This window comes from Balaenoptera acutorostrata, chromosome 8, assembly GCF_949987535.1.
Source record: "Balaenoptera acutorostrata chromosome 8, mBalAcu1.1, whole genome shotgun sequence".
NCBI lineage: Eukaryota > Metazoa > Chordata > Mammalia > Artiodactyla > Balaenopteridae > Balaenoptera > Balaenoptera acutorostrata.
Window position 1 is genome coordinate 96,907,412 of NC_080071.1, and position 18,981 is coordinate 96,926,392.

The 18,981-nt window shown below is 57.4% G+C and overlaps 2 protein-coding genes and 1 long non-coding RNA gene across 7 annotated transcripts; 1 reads left to right on the forward strand and 2 right to left on the reverse strand.

The window, feature by feature from the left end:
- Window positions 1–3,031: 3,031 nt before the first annotated feature.
- On the reverse strand, window positions 3,032–5,826 carry TMEM185B (transmembrane protein 185B). The gene has a single exon (XM_007181269.2). It carries the CDS (start codon window positions 5,368–5,370, stop codon window positions 4,318–4,320), a length of 1,053 nt encoding a protein of 350 aa, XP_007181331.1. The 5' UTR covers window positions 5,371–5,826; the 3' UTR covers window positions 3,032–4,317.
- A 100-nt stretch (window positions 5,827–5,926) lies between these two features.
- Window positions 5,927–16,866, forward strand: LOC130708720 (uncharacterized). 5 transcript variants are annotated; one of them, XR_009009073.1, is made up of 3 exons: window positions 5,927–11,497; window positions 12,328–12,442; window positions 12,773–16,866. It is a non-coding gene; the product is annotated as an uncharacterized LOC130708720 (long non-coding RNA). The 5 variants fall into 5 exon arrangements; XR_009009072.1 differs by lacking the exon at window positions 12,328–12,442 and having other exon boundaries at window positions 5,927–10,121; window positions 10,675–11,497; XR_009009070.1 differs by lacking the exon at window positions 12,328–12,442 and having other exon boundaries at window positions 5,928–6,608; window positions 7,209–11,497.
- Window positions 16,867–17,361: 495 nt separating this feature from the next.
- Window positions 17,362–18,753, reverse strand: LOC130708705 (uncharacterized). The gene is made up of 2 exons (XM_057551374.1): window positions 18,409–18,753; window positions 17,362–17,679 (listed from the first exon to the last, which is right to left on the reverse strand). The coding sequence occupies exons 1-2, from the start codon at window positions 18,751–18,753 to the stop codon at window positions 17,362–17,364; spliced, it is 663 nt and encodes a 220-aa protein (XP_057407357.1).
- Window positions 18,754–18,981: the final 228 nt, after the last annotated feature.

The window sequence follows — 18,981 nt, forward strand, 5'->3', positions numbered from 1 at the left end:
GTGCCCCGTCCGCCACAGCACGCGGAGTTGAACGCGTTTCACCCGATGTTCATTTTCCTTCCTCTCCCTTCCCCCCACTACAGTACAGGGTAGCGGTTCTCAAAGTTTCTGGTCACGGGGCCGCTTCAACACTCAAACATTGGTGAGGACCCCAAGGCGCTTTTTTGTGAGTCGTAGCAGCGTTTTCCATGGTAGACAGGAAAGCCAACGACTTTAAAAAATATTAATTCTTTTAAAAACAATAAGTCCATTACATGTTAACTTTTTTTTTTTAAATGAAAAATGACAAGAAACGTGGTGATGAGAGGAGTGGCATTGTTCTTGCACATTTGCAAACCTTTAGTGCCCGGCCTGGTGGGAGGCGGCTGCGCCCCGGACCTGCGCCCGCGTCTCACCTGCTGCAGAGCGTCGTCTCGGCTGAAGAATGAGGAGGGTCTGCTTCCCCCAGAGGTGTCGTGGGGAGGGGGGTGCTTGTGGACCCTGGGGTCCTCGGACCAAACTTGGAGGCCTGCTGTGGTGGTAACTTTAATCCACACGTTCTAGAATATACGGAGAACATGCAGAAGGAGAGGAGTAGGCGGCCTGCATTAAGAGGAGGACGAAGGAATCGATGGAGTAGCTCTGAGTCGTCCCTCCTCCCCGGGGGAAGGCGGAGCCCCTGCTTGGCCGCGAGGCCAGCTGCGTCCGGCCAGACGGGAGCCGTGATTTTGAAGCGTAAGCTCGTGAGGAGGACGCGCGTCGGCTTTTGTCATTGGCCTTGGTCACCCAGCAGCTGGACGCCCTTCCCTTCTGGGCAGATCCTCTCCGAGCGTGTTTTGGCCGAGTCCGGCCTCCTCGTCCTCCGAGCGCTGAGGGAACCAGCTCACCTCCCGCCTCAGTTCTGGGGTCTGCGGGGCAAATGCACACCTGAGGTTTGCCCATCACACCTCCCTCCTGGTACCTGAATCTTGACCTCATGGCAGAGACGCCTGGGGAATTCCTCATGGCAGCAGGGGCCACACTGGTGGCGTCTGTCCCTTTGGTGGCAGTGTCTCGCGGCCGGTGGTGGGGACCGGCTGCAGCATTGCACCAGGTGGCCCCTGAGGTGCGAACCTGCTGGGCTTTCCGGCAACACAACTTCCCTCGGTCCCCGCGTGCCCGCTGAGCTCGGTGCCGGCCTTCCTGCCAGCGTGCGAGCTCCCCGGATGCTCCTGACAGCGTCCTGTCCGGCAGGCCTGGCGGGAGGCTCTGCTTCGTCCCTCACCAGCTGTGCCGCCAGGCCCGTCTAGACTCCGCTTCTTCCTTGTCTCCCAGCACCTCCTACCCGGCTGGTCCCCCTGAGCCCAGGCTGGACCTTTCCAGAGCATCCTGCAGGGCCCCCAGAGAAACCCTCGGAGTCCAGCACTGTCATAAACCCATCCCGGGCGGAGCCCCGGTGACCCTCCACGCTTTACAGAGGGGTGTGAATGCAGGCTCTTCCTCATCTCACCTCAAATCCTCCCCGCCCACCCCCAGCGTCCCTTCTAATTGTTATTACAATATTAAACAGTGAACTTTTTAAAACGGGGAAAATCATTCATGTTTTACCACAAATTTTGTCATTCCTTTCCAGCCTTCAAAACTATCTTGTAACATCTTTGCAGACTGTGTCTTTGTTCCTTGGGCTTGAATTGGCCACCCCCTGAGGTCGGGCTTGGCCTTGTGCTTGGGCCAGCGGAACAGTGCACTTGGCATACAAGAGCAGGGGCTATGGGGTGCTTGCGGGATTGGCTTGGCCTCTTGTGCTTCTGCCTTGAGAAAGGACATGCCCCTGGGAGCCGGAACAGAATCAGGGATGCGGGACGCTTCGTGGGACAGACCTGGACCACAGCCACGGCCCGAAGTGTAAGTGCCAAATGCCCCAGAGCGAGAATTTGTAATTGGTAGGCCACTGAGATTTTTGAGGTTGTTTGGCAGTAAAAGCTGACTAAGCATCTTAACAGGAGAAACTAGAGTTTCTCTGTAACAGAGTTACAGAATTTGACCCATGCTAAATACTGTGGATAGTCAAGAGATGCAGCAGCAATTAAGTAAATCCCCAGGCACAGCTGAGACTGTATTAACTTTTACAGATGAAACAACTTTCTACAAGCTGTGACTCCCGCTGTTTCTACTTAGTGGACTTGAGGCAGGAAAGAGGCCTGATGGGATAAGCAAGCTTGTCATTGCATCCAAGCAGTGGCTCTCCAACACTGGGACACCTGGGGGTAGGAAGAGAGGAGGTGGGCTGGGTGAGTGTGGGGAGGGACCCCCCCAGGTTAGGAGGGATCGTTTTAGGTGTCAGCAAGCCCCCGGCCTCAAACTGTAACTAGGAGGGGCTGGTTATCCTCCTGCTGCCCCCAAACCTGCCCTTCAGTCCCTTCACCAACCTCCTCCTTTGCTCCCATATCCTACCCAAGCGTAAGCCAAGGTCTTTGAGGTATCGTTTCGGGGGCGGAAACAAAGGCGGGCCTTAAGTTCCGGGCAGAGGTCACCCCGAGGCCAGTAGCACCCTCCCAGGCGCTCTGCATACCCTGCTCTGGGCCCGGCCCCTCCCCCAGGCAGGCTGCTAGGACGAGCACCACCTTCCTGTCAATGTTAATTGTGTGCTTTGTGCGTGCGGGCCAGGGCCACATTCGAGTTGCTTTCCGATGGATCTGCACATCCATGTCTGGCTCAGAGTAGGTCCTCGACAAATGTTTGCTGAGAAAGCAAATGAATGAATCCTTGCTCATGAAATGTCACACCCACTGCTGCTCAGGGCTGCCGCCCGCATCCTGACGGCTGGCAGAAGCTGACTGTGTGCACGTGGTGACCTCGGTGCAGTTCTCTGTGACTAAACTCAGTTGCGGCATCCTCAGGCTTCCAGGGACCCAGGTTCCCGTGGGCTGGCTTTGCTGCTAGCGTGTCCTCTCACCAGGTAAATTGTTTGCTTAATTCATATGGAGCGCAGCTGAGATCATTTTTACTAGGTTGCTAGTTAAGAGAAACGGGTTCCCTCCAGCCTTCTCCCCAGTAATAATATCAATACTCCTTTTAATTTTAACCTTCTTTTGGAAGTATTTATTTGTTCTCAGTCACAAGAACATTGCTCTCCCAGGATCTGGTTTTTGCCCTTCTGATTCCCTGGTACCACCAGTACCTAAAGCAAAATTTAAAAAATAACCTGAACTATTACTTCCCTGTCGCTGCCAGATCAAAAAGTTTGGACCTTAAAGTAATACTTGATCCTGCTGACCATGTCCGGTTAAGGCCGCTCTCTCCAGCTTTCCAATGACAAGCACAAACACCACTTTATATCATGGCCAACTAATATTCTAAGATTCTTAGAAATGGACAAACCACCTGCTTCTTTTGGTTGTTCCTGAAGAGAAGAATTCAAGGTGCTAAATAAGTGTCACTTTAGGGTCTGGTACCACACTGGAGCATGTCACGTGTTCCCAAAGGATGGTGGCTCCTTCCAAGAGAGACGTCCAAGCTGCGCAGACGGAATCATCTAACACCTGAATATGAAGATCCTTGGGACTTTCAATCCCCATATTCACGCCCAGAATTTTAATAAGACCCCATGCCAGGTACATATTCATGTTTTAAGCAATCTTTAACAACATCTGCAGTAGACATCTCTCTTCACATATAAACTTAAAAAAATACTTTAACATAATACACCGTACTGCACAGAACTAGAATTCAACACATTACAGTGCTAAAACAGTCATATAAATATCATATATGGATGGATTCACTGCATTAGAAAAATTCACCTATTAGGCTGTTAAAGACCAGTATCGGCAAAGCCCAAAGAAAAACCATTCTAACAGTAGCAACACTAAAAATAACAACTATGAGGCTTATATGCAAGTGGTGGGAAAGAGAATGCTTTACATTTGCTATGTCACAACAGGCACAATCTGAAATACAATTTTACATTAGCAGTGTATAAAAATACTTTTCAAAACAGTACTTTTGATAGGTATAGTACCACTTTCAAATCCCCAGCTGTGTAGTCACTCCATCTGAGGACCTGCCTGAACAACCCTATTCACTGCTCGCGGCTGGCTCGCGACACCAGCCTGGAGAACAAGCGCGTCACAGAGGCGCACCGCGCACACACAGCTGCACAGTAAAATAGCCTCCTACGTCTCTGGTGAGTGCTGATGAGTCACTGATAAGCAGCAACCTCAAACAAGGCATGAAATGATGTTTGGAGCCTGTTTTCAGTTCCAGGTTTGGCATGGATGAGCAAAAAGGTCAAAGGAAGGTGGATTTTGTGTGTATATGGTTTCTCTTCCACTTGTGGACACGCCCCAGAAGACGAGTTTAATCTGGCATATCAATACTTAACTTGGGGGGTGGGGGAACATATTTCCCAGGGCTCTGGGTTATCACCACCCTGGCCTTCTTTCCAAACATCGGAGCGATTTTAGGCGCTTCTGACGCCGATGTTTCTTCAGCATCTTCATTATCTTCATGATGTAAATCATAGGAAATGTTCCCATATTCTCTTAAAAATGGGAAAATTTCGAGCAGAAACTGACAGAAATCTCTGCGAATACCAAACCACCAGTGGTTGCCCCCTTTCCGCCTAAACGTTGTGGCCATCAACGTGATTAGCGAAAGCCAAAGGGGGACGAATATGGAGATGAAGGAGAACGCGTTGTGGCCGTCCAGCCTGTGCACCAGCAGAACCTCGAAGGTGAGCAGGGGCACCACGATCGTTATCCAGCTGATGGCCATGGTCACGTGTGTTCTTCGCTGCTCGGCAACCACATCCAGGGAGCGCAGAAACAGGAGGGACCAGACGATGTAATACAGGACCACCAGGCAGAGGAACGACATGAGGATCCAGAGCGGCACAAACACCACCAGCCACGGCCAGTGGATGATCCGGTCCAGCCTCAGGGCGATGAAGATGAACTGCAGGATGTTGACGGAGCACAGGATCTCCAGCTCCAGGGACCGGTCGTGTCGGAAGCCCCACACGCAGGCGGCCACGGACACGGGGGACACGAAGAAGAGCGGCATGAAGACCAGCAGCCAGAAGTGGGTCCCCCGCTCCACCCTGTCGCAGACCAGGACCTCGAACATGAGCAGCAGCAGATGGATGCCCACGGCGATCAGCATGGCCTTGAACTCTACGCAGGCCTCCCCCTCCGTGCGGTAGCGCGGGTTCCGCGCCCAGACGCCCGCGCCCACCGAGGCGCCCGCGAGGACCAGGAGCTTCCACAGCCAGATGGGGGCGAACACGGCCCAGCAGCTCCACTGGATGACGCCGTCCAGGCGGAGGGGCAGCAGCACGGAGAAGAGCAGCAGGCAGGCGTAGATGAGGAACTTACTCGGGTTGAAGTCCTGGAACAGGCCCCTGGGGTTCATGGCGAGGCCGCTGCCCGCTCCCCGGCGGGCGCCGCGTCTGCGCCGTTCCCGGCTCGCCGCCTCCCCCGCCGGCCCGCGACGGTTCTCGGCGGGCAGCAGCCGGGAACCCGCCGGGAGCAGCTTCCGGCCCGCGGCGCCGAGGAGCCGGAACACGTGCGCGCGCGGTCACGTGGCTCGGCCGGAAGCGCGTTGGGCGGGGCGTGCGCGCCCGCCCGCCGTCCCCCGGCGCCGCCCCGCGGGGTCGGCCGGCGCGGAGTCGGCGAGCGGGGTCCTCTGTCCGCCCCGCTGCCCGCCTTCACTCCGTACCCATTTGCAAAGCAGCTACTGCGTGTGGCGCCGGGAGGGTCGGGGCGGGCGACTCGGGCCGGGTGCCTGGCGCGCTGCTGACGCCGCGGCCGGCCCGTTGGCAGCGAGCGGGCCGCGACCTCGGGCGGACGCTTCCTGGCGGCGCCGGGAGCAGGGAGGTGGGAGTGACCTCACATCCTCCGGGCCGGGCCAGGGGCGGGGCCGGGCCAGGGGCGGGGCCGAGGAGCGGTGGGCGCGGCCTGCCGCGGGTGCCGCACCCTCGCCCGCTGCCGACCCAGGGGCTCCTGCCCCCGCGGGGGAGGCTCGGCGCCGGGCGAGCGGAGGCGGGGGACGGTGTGGGCGCGAGGCCGGGCGCGCGTGGGGGCTTGCGAGCGGGGGAGTGGGTGCCGTGACTGAAAGCGCTGGGCGGGCGCGCGCACGTGAGGGGGCGGGTCTGTGCCTGTGCCGGGGCGGGGGGCCCCGTGTGTGCGATCTGCGCCCGGGGCGGGGTGCAGGGCTGTGCTTGGAACGGACGGCTTCCGGGGCCGGGCCCCACCTGGCGGGGCGCCGGCAGTCGTCGGGCTGCCTGTGCGGTGGCCGAGGCAGAGTGCCGGGGCTGTCTCACCCCAAAGGTGGAGGGTGGGTGCCGGGAGGGCGCTAGACGCCGCAGGGCCCCGCGGCTGAGTTCCGGGCAGCGGCTGCTTCCCGGAAGCCCCGGCCACCCGGCAGCCTAGGAGCAGAATGGAGATTCCGATTCAGGCTCTCACCTTTAAGTCCCTGATCCTCATTTTGACGTATGTGGCCCAGCTGCAGTCTGACTCTCGCAGAACGCTGTCGGGACAAGGGCTTTGCGGCCGGAGATCAAGAAATCTGGCTTCCAGACCCTGCCAGCCAGCCGCTGAGAAACCTGGGCGCGTTCGCCCCGTGCTGTCTTGGCCTCAGGGTCCTGGCTGGTGAGTCGGGGGCCGGCCGGGTGGTCTCCAGGGGCCAGCAGCGCCGCAGCTCCCCCGCTCCCCAGCCGGGCAGGCGCTGGAGGCCCCCTGCCTTCTCCAGGCTCCCGTGCAGAGCCCTGCCCTCCAGCCCCCCTGCCATCTGCCAGCACAGTGCTGGGCTCCGACGGGGAGGCCGCCAGGGGGACGCAACAAGGAAGGGGTTCCCGAGAGACAGGTGGGGGCCACGGTCCAGTCTCGGGAGCTGGCTTCCCCCAGTCGGCATCCACATGGTGTTGGTGAGGCCCGGTGCGGGGGTGGACAGTCCCAGCCCTCGGAGCTCTCCCAAAGCTTCGCCAGCCTCACCTCAGCCGGGGCAGTCGGGGCGGCCTCGGGGGCGGGGCTCCCGGCCGAGTGAGCCCTGCCAGGCCTCAGGGTTCAGCCCCAATCTCAGACACACGTCTTCAGGGCCCCGAATTTGTGAGGAACCCCTTGGGAGTCATGCGGGGAGGCCGTTAGCTGAGTGGGTTGCCAGCCTCTCACCCTCAACCCCTTCCTTCTATCCTGAGTCGCTCTAACCTGTCTGTCTTGCACCTTGGATGTTCTTTTACTGTTCCCTTTCAGGAAGGGATTTGTCAGCGAAAACAAAATTTTAAATTCCGAACCCCTCTACCAACCCAACTATGAAGTGGGCTAATAGAAGCACTTGGGACCGTTTTGAGGATGAGATGAATCAATACATGGAAAACACTTCGCATTTAAAGACACGTGAGATATCAGTGCTACCACAGTGGGGAAAGCAAAGCTTCCAGAGGGGAGGGGCCGGCTGGCAACTCCACAGGGAGATGGCGGCCGAGCCCGGGCCCCTGGACCCTGTAGGGACAGGCAGGAGCCCTGTGCCAGATGACCTCAGGGCCTTTGCTGCCAGCGTTGCGGCAGAGAGGGGAGTTTGGAGGGTGTTTTCTCCTCTGCAGCTGCTCAGGACAGGCGTCTGGTTCTCCTCATCCAGGAGGGGGATCGTGCCGTGGCCCCTCACCATCTGGTGTGTCCTTGCTGCCCCCTCCTGAGAGAGGCCGGAGCCCGCTTCCGGGTGTGAGGTGGAGTCACAGGGAAAGGGCCGCTGTCTGCCGCCCCCTTGGCCAGCTTTCCTGGGCCCCCAGGCCTGGACCCTCGGTTCTGTATGTGGACCCCTCTCCTTTGCTGTTTTCCCTAATGTGGTCAGCCTCTCGGGGACCTGCTCTTGTCCTTTTTTTTTTTTGGCCGTGCCACGAGGCGTGCTGGATCCTAGTTCCCTGACCAGGGATCGAACCCAGGCCCCCTGCAGTGGAAGCACGGAGTCCTAACCACTGGACCGCCAGGGAATTCTCTGCCCTTGTCTTCATGTTGACCGTTAAAGCTAACAGATTGTTTGCTCTGTGCCAGGTGCTGACGACCCAGCCACCCGTGAGGTTGGCACACACCCCAGAGCGTAAAGGCTTTCATTTACAGAGCGCGTGTGTGTGTGTCCATGCCCGGGTCCCCCGGCGCAGGCCTGCCATGCTGAGTCAGCGTGGGGGCCCGAGATGTGTCCGCATCCCACCACCTCCCCCCTGCTCAGCATCCTCAGCTGCCCTGGGAGGCCGCCCCGAGCCTGCTCTGGCCCCCTTGTGGTCCCCTGCCAGCCTCCCGCCCTTCCCCGGAGCGTGCCGTGCTGCTCTCTCAGTCCTCAGGGCTGGCCCGCTGCCCCAGCGCCCTCCCTCCTGGCCCCCCAAGACCCAGGGCTTCAGGCCCGGGACAAGCTTCTCAACCCCTGCTGGACTGAGACCCTCCGCTGACCTCCCTTCACACCGGGGCCTTGGTTCCTGGGGGACTCCGTTCACTGGATTGAGTCTGTGTGCCCATCTTTCTGCTCCTGAGATTGGAGTTTGGACCCCTGGCCAGCACTTAGGTCATAGCGAGTGCTTACGGAGTGCTGGTGAGTGACTGAGTGAGCTCATTTGCGCCTGCTCAGGACGGGGTTTCTCCGGCCGGGGATCAGCTCTGAGCACGCGGGGCCGGGAGCCAGGCCCAGTCCCCAGGCCAGCATCGCGGGCCCTGTGCCATCCCCTGCCGGGCCAGGGCCAGCTGACTTCAGAGAACTCACGTATTCGCTCTCAGTTTCCAGTTGTGGCCGGCACAGCTTGCTGCAAACGTCGCAGCTTACAACAGTGCCTGTGAGTCGGGAGTCTGGGCGTTGGGCGCTCAGCGGCTTCCCTGCTTTGAGTCTCACAGGCCGGAATCGAGGGCTGCGGTCCCTTCTGGAGGCTCTGGTGGGAATCGGCCTCCAGGTTCATTTAGCTTCTCTGAGTTCATTTCCCTGGAATTGTGGGACTGAGGTTCCCATTCCCTTGCCAGCCGTCAGCTGAGGATGGCTCTCAGCCTCCCACATTCCTGGTCGGTGACCCCTTCACAGCCACCGACGTTGGGTTGAGTCTTCCCACTGTTGAATCTCTCCGGCTCAGCCTCCTGCGGCCTCTCTGCTGCCTGCCTTTTCTGTTTTTAAGGACTCGTGTGATTGCGTTGGGCCCAGCTAGATGGTCAGTCCCCCTGCCCCGACCCTGAGCAGCTGGGACTAGGGCAGGAGTCTGGGTGGGACCACGGTCCCCTGGCCCCAGGAAGCAGGATCCCCCCGCTGAATGTCCTCCAAGTAGGTGGCTGGGGCAGCGGGGTGACCTGGACAGAGAGCCCAGGGACATCTTCCCTTTCAGGCCCGTTTGGATTTGCTTACATTGGCTTCTTCACAAGGAGGCCGCAGCCCACCTGGCCCTTCGTGTCACCCTCGGCGCCTCAGTGCCCCTTGTCCCCCATCCCCCAAGCTAGCGTGCAAATCCTGGCGCTGATGTCCCCAAGCTCCGTGACCTTGGCAAGCAGCCCAGCCTCCGGCCCCCATCTGTGACATGGAGATAACCTCACAAAATTGTGAGCGTAAACCAAACAATGTGCTCACTGATCCTGCCCCGTGGGCGGCTGTCGTTTCTGTCTTGGCCGTAAAGGAGGCGTCCCTGCTTCGGGAAGCCTGTCCTCCCTGCCGTGCAGTCAGTCCCGGGGCTCACAGCACTCTCCTTGCTCGCCCAGCTGTCCCTGGCCGCATCTCCCAAGGGCAGGGCCCCGTCTTTCATGTCCGTATCTGCAGTTTCTAGCACAGGCCTGTACACAGTAAACGTGTCCAGGAAAGCACAGGCGGGCAGGAAGGACGCAGCTGACGCGGCATCTTTTCCACGTGCTGAGCGGCGGGCCAGAACAGCTTGTGAGCCCAGAGGTGCTGGCTTTGCAGGGAGGAGTCTGGGCTCCCACGAGGACGCCCTGGAGCAGCCCAGCCCCTCGTACCTGCGCCGGGCTCAGTATTTCAAAGCTCTGTGTCATCTGAAGCTCATGTGGTGGCAGAGGTGCGACTCTCATTTCACAGGTGGGGAAACTAGACGCGACCACAGTCTTCTGCTGAACTTGCGGCTGCAGACTTTCTTCTGAGCCCTGCTGTTGGCCCGGCTGGTAGCTCGGCCTGTGCGGTAGCTCAGTCCGGTGAGAATGGCCCCGCTGAAGACCCAGACTCTGGTTGGGACCCCTGGAGACTTAGGCTCACGTTTTAGCAGCTTTTCCTCAACTAGTGTATTCATTTAAGAAATACGTATCGAGCATCTGCCCCGTGCCCTGGGCCCCGTCCTGACATGGGATACAGCATTGCTCAGCTCCGACCGCTTCTCCCATGCAGGTCCCTTCCCAGTTCAGGAGTCACCTCCTCCAAGAAGCCCTCCCTGACCAGCCCCTCCTTAACGTACATCACCCTGTTCTGTTTCTCCTGTTTCCTATATGGTCACTAAATACATGCTCACTTTAGGAACATCCGGAAAATGAAGAGTTGTTTAGAGAGAGAAAAAACTCTGGTCTTACTTCACTATCTACAGAAAATCCATGTTAACATTTTAGTGTAGTTCTTTCCAGGTGGTCACCTCTGCAAAGACATGTCATTATCCACATGCCATTTTATTCTGCTTTTTGGTTTAACACGAATTCTGTGACTCACTTATTTGCACGTCTCTGGATCATGCACTGAACAATTGATGGTGTCTTACAGGCGCTGTCAGCCTGTGTTGAAACCCAGCTCTTCCAAAGGGGTCCTGTTTGCTTCTGACGGTCACCTGGGGGCACTGCCAACTCCAGAAGACTTTGCATTAAATTTCAAATAAATTCGGTTACAACATTTGCTCGAGGTGTTTTCAGACCACGTCTGTAGCGCAAACTCAGACTCCAGCCTGCGTGAGTCCTGGCTTGTTCTTGGTGTGTTCCCTCCCCACACCCGGGGCCGAGGTCGACACGCCATTTCCGTCTGACAGGGCTGTTTATCATTCCCCTTCCGTGCAGGGAATAGCCCCTTGGAGTCCCAGCTTTACTTACATGCCTCGTACTAGCTACCCCATCCTGGGAATTCTTTTTCCTTCGTGGTGCATGAGACAGCGATGTGTCTTATAATCAACGGTGTCTTCAGTGTGATGAAATGCCGTAAAGAGAAACGTGTCTCAGAGTCCCGTAAACACGTCTTTATGAGCGTCTATTTAACGGCTGCACATTACCTCCCAGGGTTGCCTGCCGTCCTCGCTGTGTCTTGGCGTAATTTCTGTTCTTTTCTGTGGTCTTTCTTACTCCACACAGCTTCCTCTGCACTCAGATGATTTCTTTCGGGTAATTCCTGGAAATCGAATTGCCAGACTGAAGAAATGAATATTCCAAAGACCCTTAACACATAAAGTCTAGTGTTTTTGGAGGCTGATGTTTTTTTCTTTCTTCTGAGTCATCTTTGCAGAAACAGAGTTGGTGCGAATCTGCCTATACTGGCAGCAGCTGGCCGAGTGCTTTCGGGCTGGGAAACTCCACAAAGGTGAAGAATTAACGTTAACGAGGTAAAAAGGCCGAAATCAAAGGTAGACTCAGGTGTCGGGCTGCATAAGATTGAACGTCAACTGAAAACTAGGACTGGCTTGGACATGCGTGTGTGCGGTCAGTGGTTAACTGGCGTCGATCACAGTGACCTCCAAATGTTAGGAACCCATAAACTGAGCCCTGGGATAATTTAATTTGAGGCATCCGAATAGAGTTAAACCTTATTTATTTATTTTTGGCTGCGTTGGGTCTTTGTCGCTGCTTGTGGGCTTTCTCTAGTTGTGGCAAGTGGGGGCTACTCTTCGTTGTGGTGCACGGGCTTCTCATTGCGGTGGCTTCTCTTGTTGCGGAGCACGGGCTCTAGGCGCACGGGCTTCAGTAGTTGCGGCATGCAGGCTCAGTAGTTGTGGCGCACGGGCTTAGTTGCTCCGCGGCATGTGGGATCTTCCCGGACCAGGGCTCGAACCTGTGTCCCCTGCAGGTTCCGGCAGGCGGATTCTCAACCACTGCGCCACCAGGGAAGTCCCAGGAGTTAAACTTTATTAATTCAAACTTTTTTTTGTGGTTGTGGGTAGACGCTTCCTGAATGATGGAATGTTCAACAAATGGTAGGCCGCTCAAGCATCCACCGTTTGTACTTAAATTGGCACCACCAGGACTTCCCTGGTGTCCAGTGGTTAAGACTGCACTCCCAGTGCAGGGGGCCCGGGGTTGATCCCTGGTCCAGGAACTAGATCCCACATACCACAACTAAGGAGCCCGCGTGCTGCAACTAAGACCCGGTGCAACCAGAATAAAAATAAATATATATTTAAATAAATAAATCGGCACACCTCGGTATCTTCAACAGTTTGCACGTGTTGTCTGAGCCTTCTCCAGTCTCATGTACGCTATTAATTTACTTGGCCAAAGAGTCCTCTGTGGTGCTGAGATAACCCTCACTCCTGCTCTCACCTGGATTTGTCGTAAGTTGCGGGCTGGTGTGTTGTGGATGGATGCTGTCGTTACTGGGGCAGAAATAAGACTGTCAAATTTGGGTCACAATTTCACCCTGGGTGCCTCTCATTCTTTCACTGACTGGTGTGAAGTAGCAAATGATAATAAGCAAACAAACCAGTAAATACAAGAAATGCCTCTGCCTGTCCTTCAGAGCCAGGCCCTGCAGTCACCCCAGGAACCGTAGGGGGCTCCTGCCTTTAGAAAGCTGTCAGTCTGGTGTGTGGGGCACAGGGGGACACAGGGTCACAGGGTGTGGTGTCCCTGCTGCACAGCTTCAGTGGCTTCTCGTTTCTCAGGACCAAAGCCAAGCGCCCGCCCTGCCCTTCAAGGCCTGGTGGACCAGCCTCCGCCTGTCTCTCTGGCCTCATCTGACCGCTTGGCCCGCGGCTGCCTCTGGGGCGTCGTGGGCTTGAGTGCCTGCGCAGATGCCTGCCCGGGGGACGTGGCACTGAGCCTGGCCCCGCACACGAGCTTCAGGCCGTCCGCGCGTCCCCCCGCTGTGGTCGCCTCTGTGACTGGTACGTGCCAGGCCCGTGGCCTTGGCCCCAAGGACTGCTGACTCCGTCATACAGGCAGAGGGCACGGACACAGCACACTGAGCCACCCAGAGAGCCGTCCAGAGGCCCCCGGGCTGAAAGGGACTAAAAGTCAGCTGAAAACGAGAGGAGAAGAAGCGCTGGGAGTACGCCGTAGGGTGAAGATTGGGAGATGGGGGCAGGAGGCTGGAACAGAGCCTGGAACTAGACCGATGCTGAGACGCCCCTGCGGCGGTGATCCCCAAACTTCCCAGCACCAGGGACCGGTTTCGTGGAAGACAGTTTTTCCACGGTGAGGCGGTGCACGGGTGGTTCAGGCAGTGATGCGAGCCATGGGGAGCGATGGGGAGCGGCAAGTGAAGCTTCGCCCGCCCGCCCGCCCGCCGCTCACCGCCTGCTGTGCCGCCCGGCTGCTAACAGGCCATGGACCGGTACCGGTCCGCGGCCCGGAGGTCGGGGACCCACCTCGCCGGGGTATTTCAGGTGAGTCACGGAAGGGACCGCCTGGATTCAAATCCCAGCTCTGTCATTTAACCAGATGACCCAGCGCCTGTGAGGCTCGGTTTTCTCTGTGAGGTGGGGATGGTAATGTTGGCCTCATGGGATGGAGGTGGGATGACCGAGGTGTAGGGCTGGCACTGCCGGTCAATGACCAGTATCTGTACACACTCCCCTACTTCCTCTCTCACTTAAAGGAGAACTTCAGTTCTGTTAGTTAAATAACTAACCCAGATGACTGGCAACTAAGTCACTTCTCCACCCTGGGCCCAGGTCTGCTTTACCAGTTAAGGGGCCAGGGCAGGACAGAAGTCTTCAAATTCAGGTCCCAACGCAGCACTGCTGGCTAAAGAGGCAGTTACCTGGACCTCAACCCAGACTCCCCAGATCAGAGTCCTTGGGGGTAGCACCTGGAATCCAAACTTTGTTAAAGCTCCCCAGATGATTCCAGCGTGCAGCAGGCTCTCAGAACCCTCAGCCCAGTGGCCCCTGAAACGCCGTCTTAGCCCTGAGGGCCTGTGTTTCTCTTCCCACCAAATGCCCCGTGCCGCCTCTGTGGGGGTCTGGCGTCCGTGCATCTGGTCCAGAGTTCACCTCCTGCTTTCATCAGAGATGGGACACTTCCCCTGCTGCTGACTCAGGTGATGAGACCCCGAGGTGGGACCACTGAGTCTAGGACTAAATCTGTAGCCCCGCCCAGTGCCCGGCCCTGGAGGTGGTTCGAGGAGAGGAAAGAGCCAACCTCTGAGCCCGGGGCTGCCTTCTCACCACGAAATATCTGAATCTAAACGGAAAATATACATCTTTAAGGCTGGAGATGCATTACAGAATCAGAACCGAGTCCAAGCAATCCCTTCCTTCTCGTGTAGCAAAGAAAATGAAATTCTGCAGAGTTCCTGCTGGTCTTAGATTTTTCTCTTTTAAGAACATAAAAATTACTTACCGTCGCTGAGGTTCGTTCCAAGTTGCCCCTAACAGCTGTAAACTTCCCGGCTTTATCTAGGGAGCCCTCAGGGCGGTGAATTACTGTTCACGTAATGAATTCCTATTGCAAATCCAGCATTAGCAGATTTCCCCCATGAAGACAGATAATTTCTTGAACTCCAAGTGCTTTTATGGAGCAGGGGGTTGAGGGAAAGAGGTTTTACTTTACAGTCTCTAAGTGGATGATTTAAAAAAGCTCAGTAAAATGGTTTTACTGGCCATCAGGGCCACCACAACAGATGTATCCGCAAAGGAAACGCCATCAATTACACGGTTGGGGTGCTGGGGTGTGTGGGGAGCGGAGGTACGAAGAACACCTAGGGTGTCTTTTTTAATTAACAAAAAATATGAACGCATTTGGAAGTAAATAGAAGGCCCAGTTTTCCCCTTTTGGGCTGAGAGGGTCTTCGGGGGCGAGAGGCAGGAAAACAGTTTTCACCGTTGAATATGATAACGATGACCATGGCAGTGACAGAGTAAGAAGAACTGAGGTTTATTCGCATGGGGAGTGGGGGTGCCCACATTCCGGGCGGACACTGACCGAGTGTCTGACCGAGGCCCCGGCCGGGCTGTGCACCCGGGGTCCCTGCCCTTCGCTGCCCTGTCTGCACAGTAGCGCAGGGGGAAGACGGAGCGCCGTCCACGCTAGTGCTAAGTCGGACACACAGCCAGGAAAAGCCCAGAGGGTTTCTGCCAAACAGCTGATGAGAAGTTGGTTGGTTGTTTGTTTTTCTTTCCTGCCATTTTATTACAGTGAAGTTTAACAGCAGAGAAAAGTCACATGACCTTGGTGGATCGAGAAGTTGGCTTTAAAGAATCATTTCCTAAATAATCAGTTTCTCACCATTAAAAAAAAGTATGTTTTGACCTCGGGCGAATACAGAGGGCTGTGGATGAGAACCTCTTTTCTGACATAATAATACAGGCAGTGCCGGGGGGTGGGATTTTGGAAAGATGCTGGGAGGGGTCCTTGCCCCTCCCCCAGGGCCCCGGGTACTGGGAGGTCACGGCTGCCAGGAGCAGCGAGTTGGGTGAGGTTAGTGGCCGGGCAGGCACGGAGAGCTGGTTTTTCTCCTTTTCTTGTGAGCTTGGTCGGAACGTGAAATTCCCGTGTCTGTCCTGGATAGCGCAGATCCAAGCAGCAGACTCTGCCGGCTTCCCGTGAGCGAGGTTCCCCATCTTCCAGTGGAGAAGTCTGGATGGAATAACCCCTTCGTTTCCACCTGAACACGGGGACCAGAGGAGGTGGGGCGGGGAGAACAGGGCCTCAGAGCCGGGCTGGGCCGGCCTCTCAGCACACGGAGCAGGCCTTGGCATCAAGCTGCGTCTCCTCCTCCCGGAAAGCAAACACCCTCAGCAGGGCTGGCGAAGGGCACGGTCTGGGGCCCTGCTTCTTCCAGCTCCTTGGCCTGCCGTTGTGTGGTCCATGCGCTTGTCCCGCCCCGCCCCGTCTGCTGGCCCGGCTGCTTCCCGGCCTAGTGCCCTTGGGGCAGCTTCTCTCTGGGAGGTAGCGCTGTGAGCCTAAGGCTGGGTTTTCTGTGGGGCGGCCCTGGTCCGCATCCCACGTTTGCTGCTCACTGGCTGCAAGACCTCAGGCACACAGCTCGGTCATCGCACCTCTGTTCTCTTTACTGTTAGATGGGGCGATGCTAGGACCCAGGAGGGCAGCTGTGGGACTGGCGGAGGGCAGGCTTGCGAAGCGCTGGGCCAGTCCTGGCGTGTGGGAAGCCATGCCAAGGACTGTCGGCCGCCCTTCTGTTTAGAAAGCAGTCGTGCCGTCTTCAGCCTCCATCCACGGATTCCCTTGGACAGAGTCCGGGGCGCGCTGGCTGCCGGCTGCAATGCTTCCACTCCAGTCTGATCCCTTTCTCTCTTGGATTAGAAAGAGGTCTTGTAGAAGCTGTGTGCTGACCTCTGTCAAGGTCAGCATTTTGTATGCAGCTTTGGAGAAGGGAGTGGGATTTTATTGCCTCTTTGGTGGGAAAAATTACGTATTGTTTGGGTCCGTGCTAAACCCTGACGCCGTTGTGCGATGGGGACACTTCTGCAGCGGTGGATCCACCAGGGGGGCGGTGTGGGTGTGTGTGCATGCTCACGCGCGGGGTTATCTTTTGTCCTCAGAGCCAGGACCCTGTCTCTAGGTGGCATTGGAGAGGGTGGGGGGTCGGGGTGCCCATGTCCCCACCCCTAAGGCTGGATTCAAGCTTTTGTTTTTTTTAATTTATTTTATTGAAGTGTAGTTGATTTACAGTGTCGTGTTAATTTCTGCTACACAGCAAAGTGATTCAGTTACACATATATATACATTCTTTTTCATGTTCTTTTCCATGATGGTTTATCACAGAATATTGAATAAAGGTCCCTGTGCTCTACAGGAGCCCCTTGTTGTTCATCCATTCTATAGATGACAATTTGCATCTGCTGACCCCAAACTCCCACTCCATCCCTCCCCTGCCCCCTGACCCTTGGCAACCACAGGTCTGTTCTCTGTTTCTGAGAGTCTGTTTCTGTTTCGTAGATAAGTTCATTTGTGTCGTATTTTAGATTCCGCATATAAGTGATATCATATGGTATTTGTCTTTCTCTGTCTGGCTTACTTCACTTAGTATGATCATCTCTAGGTCCAACCATGTTGCTGCAAATGGCGTTATTTCATTCTTTTTTATGGCTGAGTAGTATTCTCAAGCTTTTATTTTGTCTGAACCCCTCATTTGGACGCAGCTGGATCCCTCTCTTACATAAATCACAGTGAACACGTACATGGCCTGTATGGTGAGCCGGGACACTTGCAGGCTGGGGAGCAGGTAGGATCGTCGTCCACATCCGGACCCCCGAGGGTCCCGAGGCTCAGAGCGGACAGGACTTGCTCAGCTCAGACGCTGGGGCAGCAGGGCCAGTGGGCACAGGTGGGCCAGCTCCAGAGTCTCGGTGCACAGCCTCCTTCCACCCAGTGAGGAGAAAGTAGCGTTTGCTGAGCGCCTACTACGTTCCAAGCGTGATGTAGGAAAACGTGGGTAAAATCCCTGAGGCATTCCTTCCTCCCAGGAAGAGGGGCGGATGGGCAGCAGGCGGCTCTGCCCCCCTGGGCCTGACTCTGCCAGCCTGGAGCCGACGGGACGAGGCACTGTCAGGGCGGCGGGGCCATCGCAGGAGGAGGGCAGAGCCGCGGGCAGCCTCGGCTCTCCCTGCAGGCAGACAACCCGGAACACAGCTGCGGGGCTGGCTGGGTGCCCGCCCATCCCATAGGGCCTCCTTGAGCGTGGAAGCTGTCAGCCCGGCCCCCAGGGCTGCTCGCCCAGGCTCATCACACAGGTGGGCACAGCCCAGGTGCCTGACGGTTCCGGCTTCAGGGTCACGGCCTCGCCACCGGAGCCCCGTGGGACACCCAGGAGCTCTGACTCGGCACTTTGGGTTGCAGAATCCCACAAGCAGTTAATGTGGGCTGGTGGGGAAATCCGTCTGCCGGTGGTTTGGGCAAACCTCCGATCTCTTGTGAGACGGAAGGTGCAGGGCGTGCGCTGGGGCTACGGCTTGGGGCTGCCGCCACCAAGGGGGACAGGGACCCCTTCCCCCCGCCGCCGTGCCCGCCTGCCGAGTGCGGTGGGTGAAGCCGGGCCGGGGCTCTCCCGGCAGCTGTGCCTCCCCCGTAAGTGCCCCCAGTCCCGCTTTTCTCGCGCCCCGAGCGACAGCGCCCTGCACCCCCAGGCAGTTCCTTGGCTGCCGCATCACATGGTCAAGGTGAGGGCCGAGGTGCCGCCCGCCGGACGCAGAGCCGGGAGCCTGGGTGGGCCCTGCGGGGCGGAGGCGGGGTGCCCTTGCTGCCCGGCCTCCTTGCGGCCTCAGGGCCTGGGGCTGCCCTCTGAAGGCTCTGGAACAAGCACAGGGAGGCTGACTTGCGGGATCCCAGATCGTACCGGGGGCCTCTGTGTCGGGAGCTCGTCTCCTGCGGGTGGGTTGGCGCCCTTCCTCGCTCGCTGGGCAGACGGTCCCTGTTTCCCCGTCACCCTCCGCGTGCTGCCCGGCTGCGGGGCTTCCGGGCATCGGCGGGAGTGGGGTGTGTGGCGAGCGTGCGAGGCCGGAGCTGGGGGCAGCTCGTGGGTGTGATCTCGCGGGGCCAGGGTCGGGGGGGGGGCGGACAGCGGTGAGCGGTCCTGAAGCGAGATCTGCGTTCCCGGCGCAGGAGTTGGAGCTGCGCGGCTGGGATGATAAACCAGGAATCCTAGCCGAGTCCGCCCGGGGCCGGAGGCTCGGAGCACCATGGCCCTGGCTCTTCCCCCCGTTTGAAAGCAAGAGTGTTTCAAGGAAGCAAAAACTGCAGAAACAGGTACAAAGTTTCTTATTAGAGACACAGCACAGCGCATGGGAGAGCTCCACACAGAGAAGCAGTTTATTAATTTAAGACAGAAGCAGGGGGCTTCCCTGGCGGCGCAGTGGTTGAGAATCTGCCGGCCAATGCAGGGGGAAATGGGTTCGAGCCCTGGTCTGGG

Excerpts from the sequence above, each read along its gene's own strand:
- TMEM185B (XM_007181269.2), bottom strand. The coding sequence starts at position 5,370 with ATGAACCCCAGGGGCCTGTTCCAGGACTTCAACCCGAGTAAGTTCCTC.
- LOC130708705 (XM_057551374.1), bottom strand. The coding sequence starts at position 18,753 with ATGGTGCTCCGAGCCTCCGGCCCCGGGCGGACTCGGCTAGGATTCCTG. Across the intron at positions 17,680-18,408 it reads TCCCGACACAGAGGCCCCCG|GGAGAGCCGAGGCTGCCCGC; the intron begins GTACGATCTGGG and ends GTCTGCCTGCAG.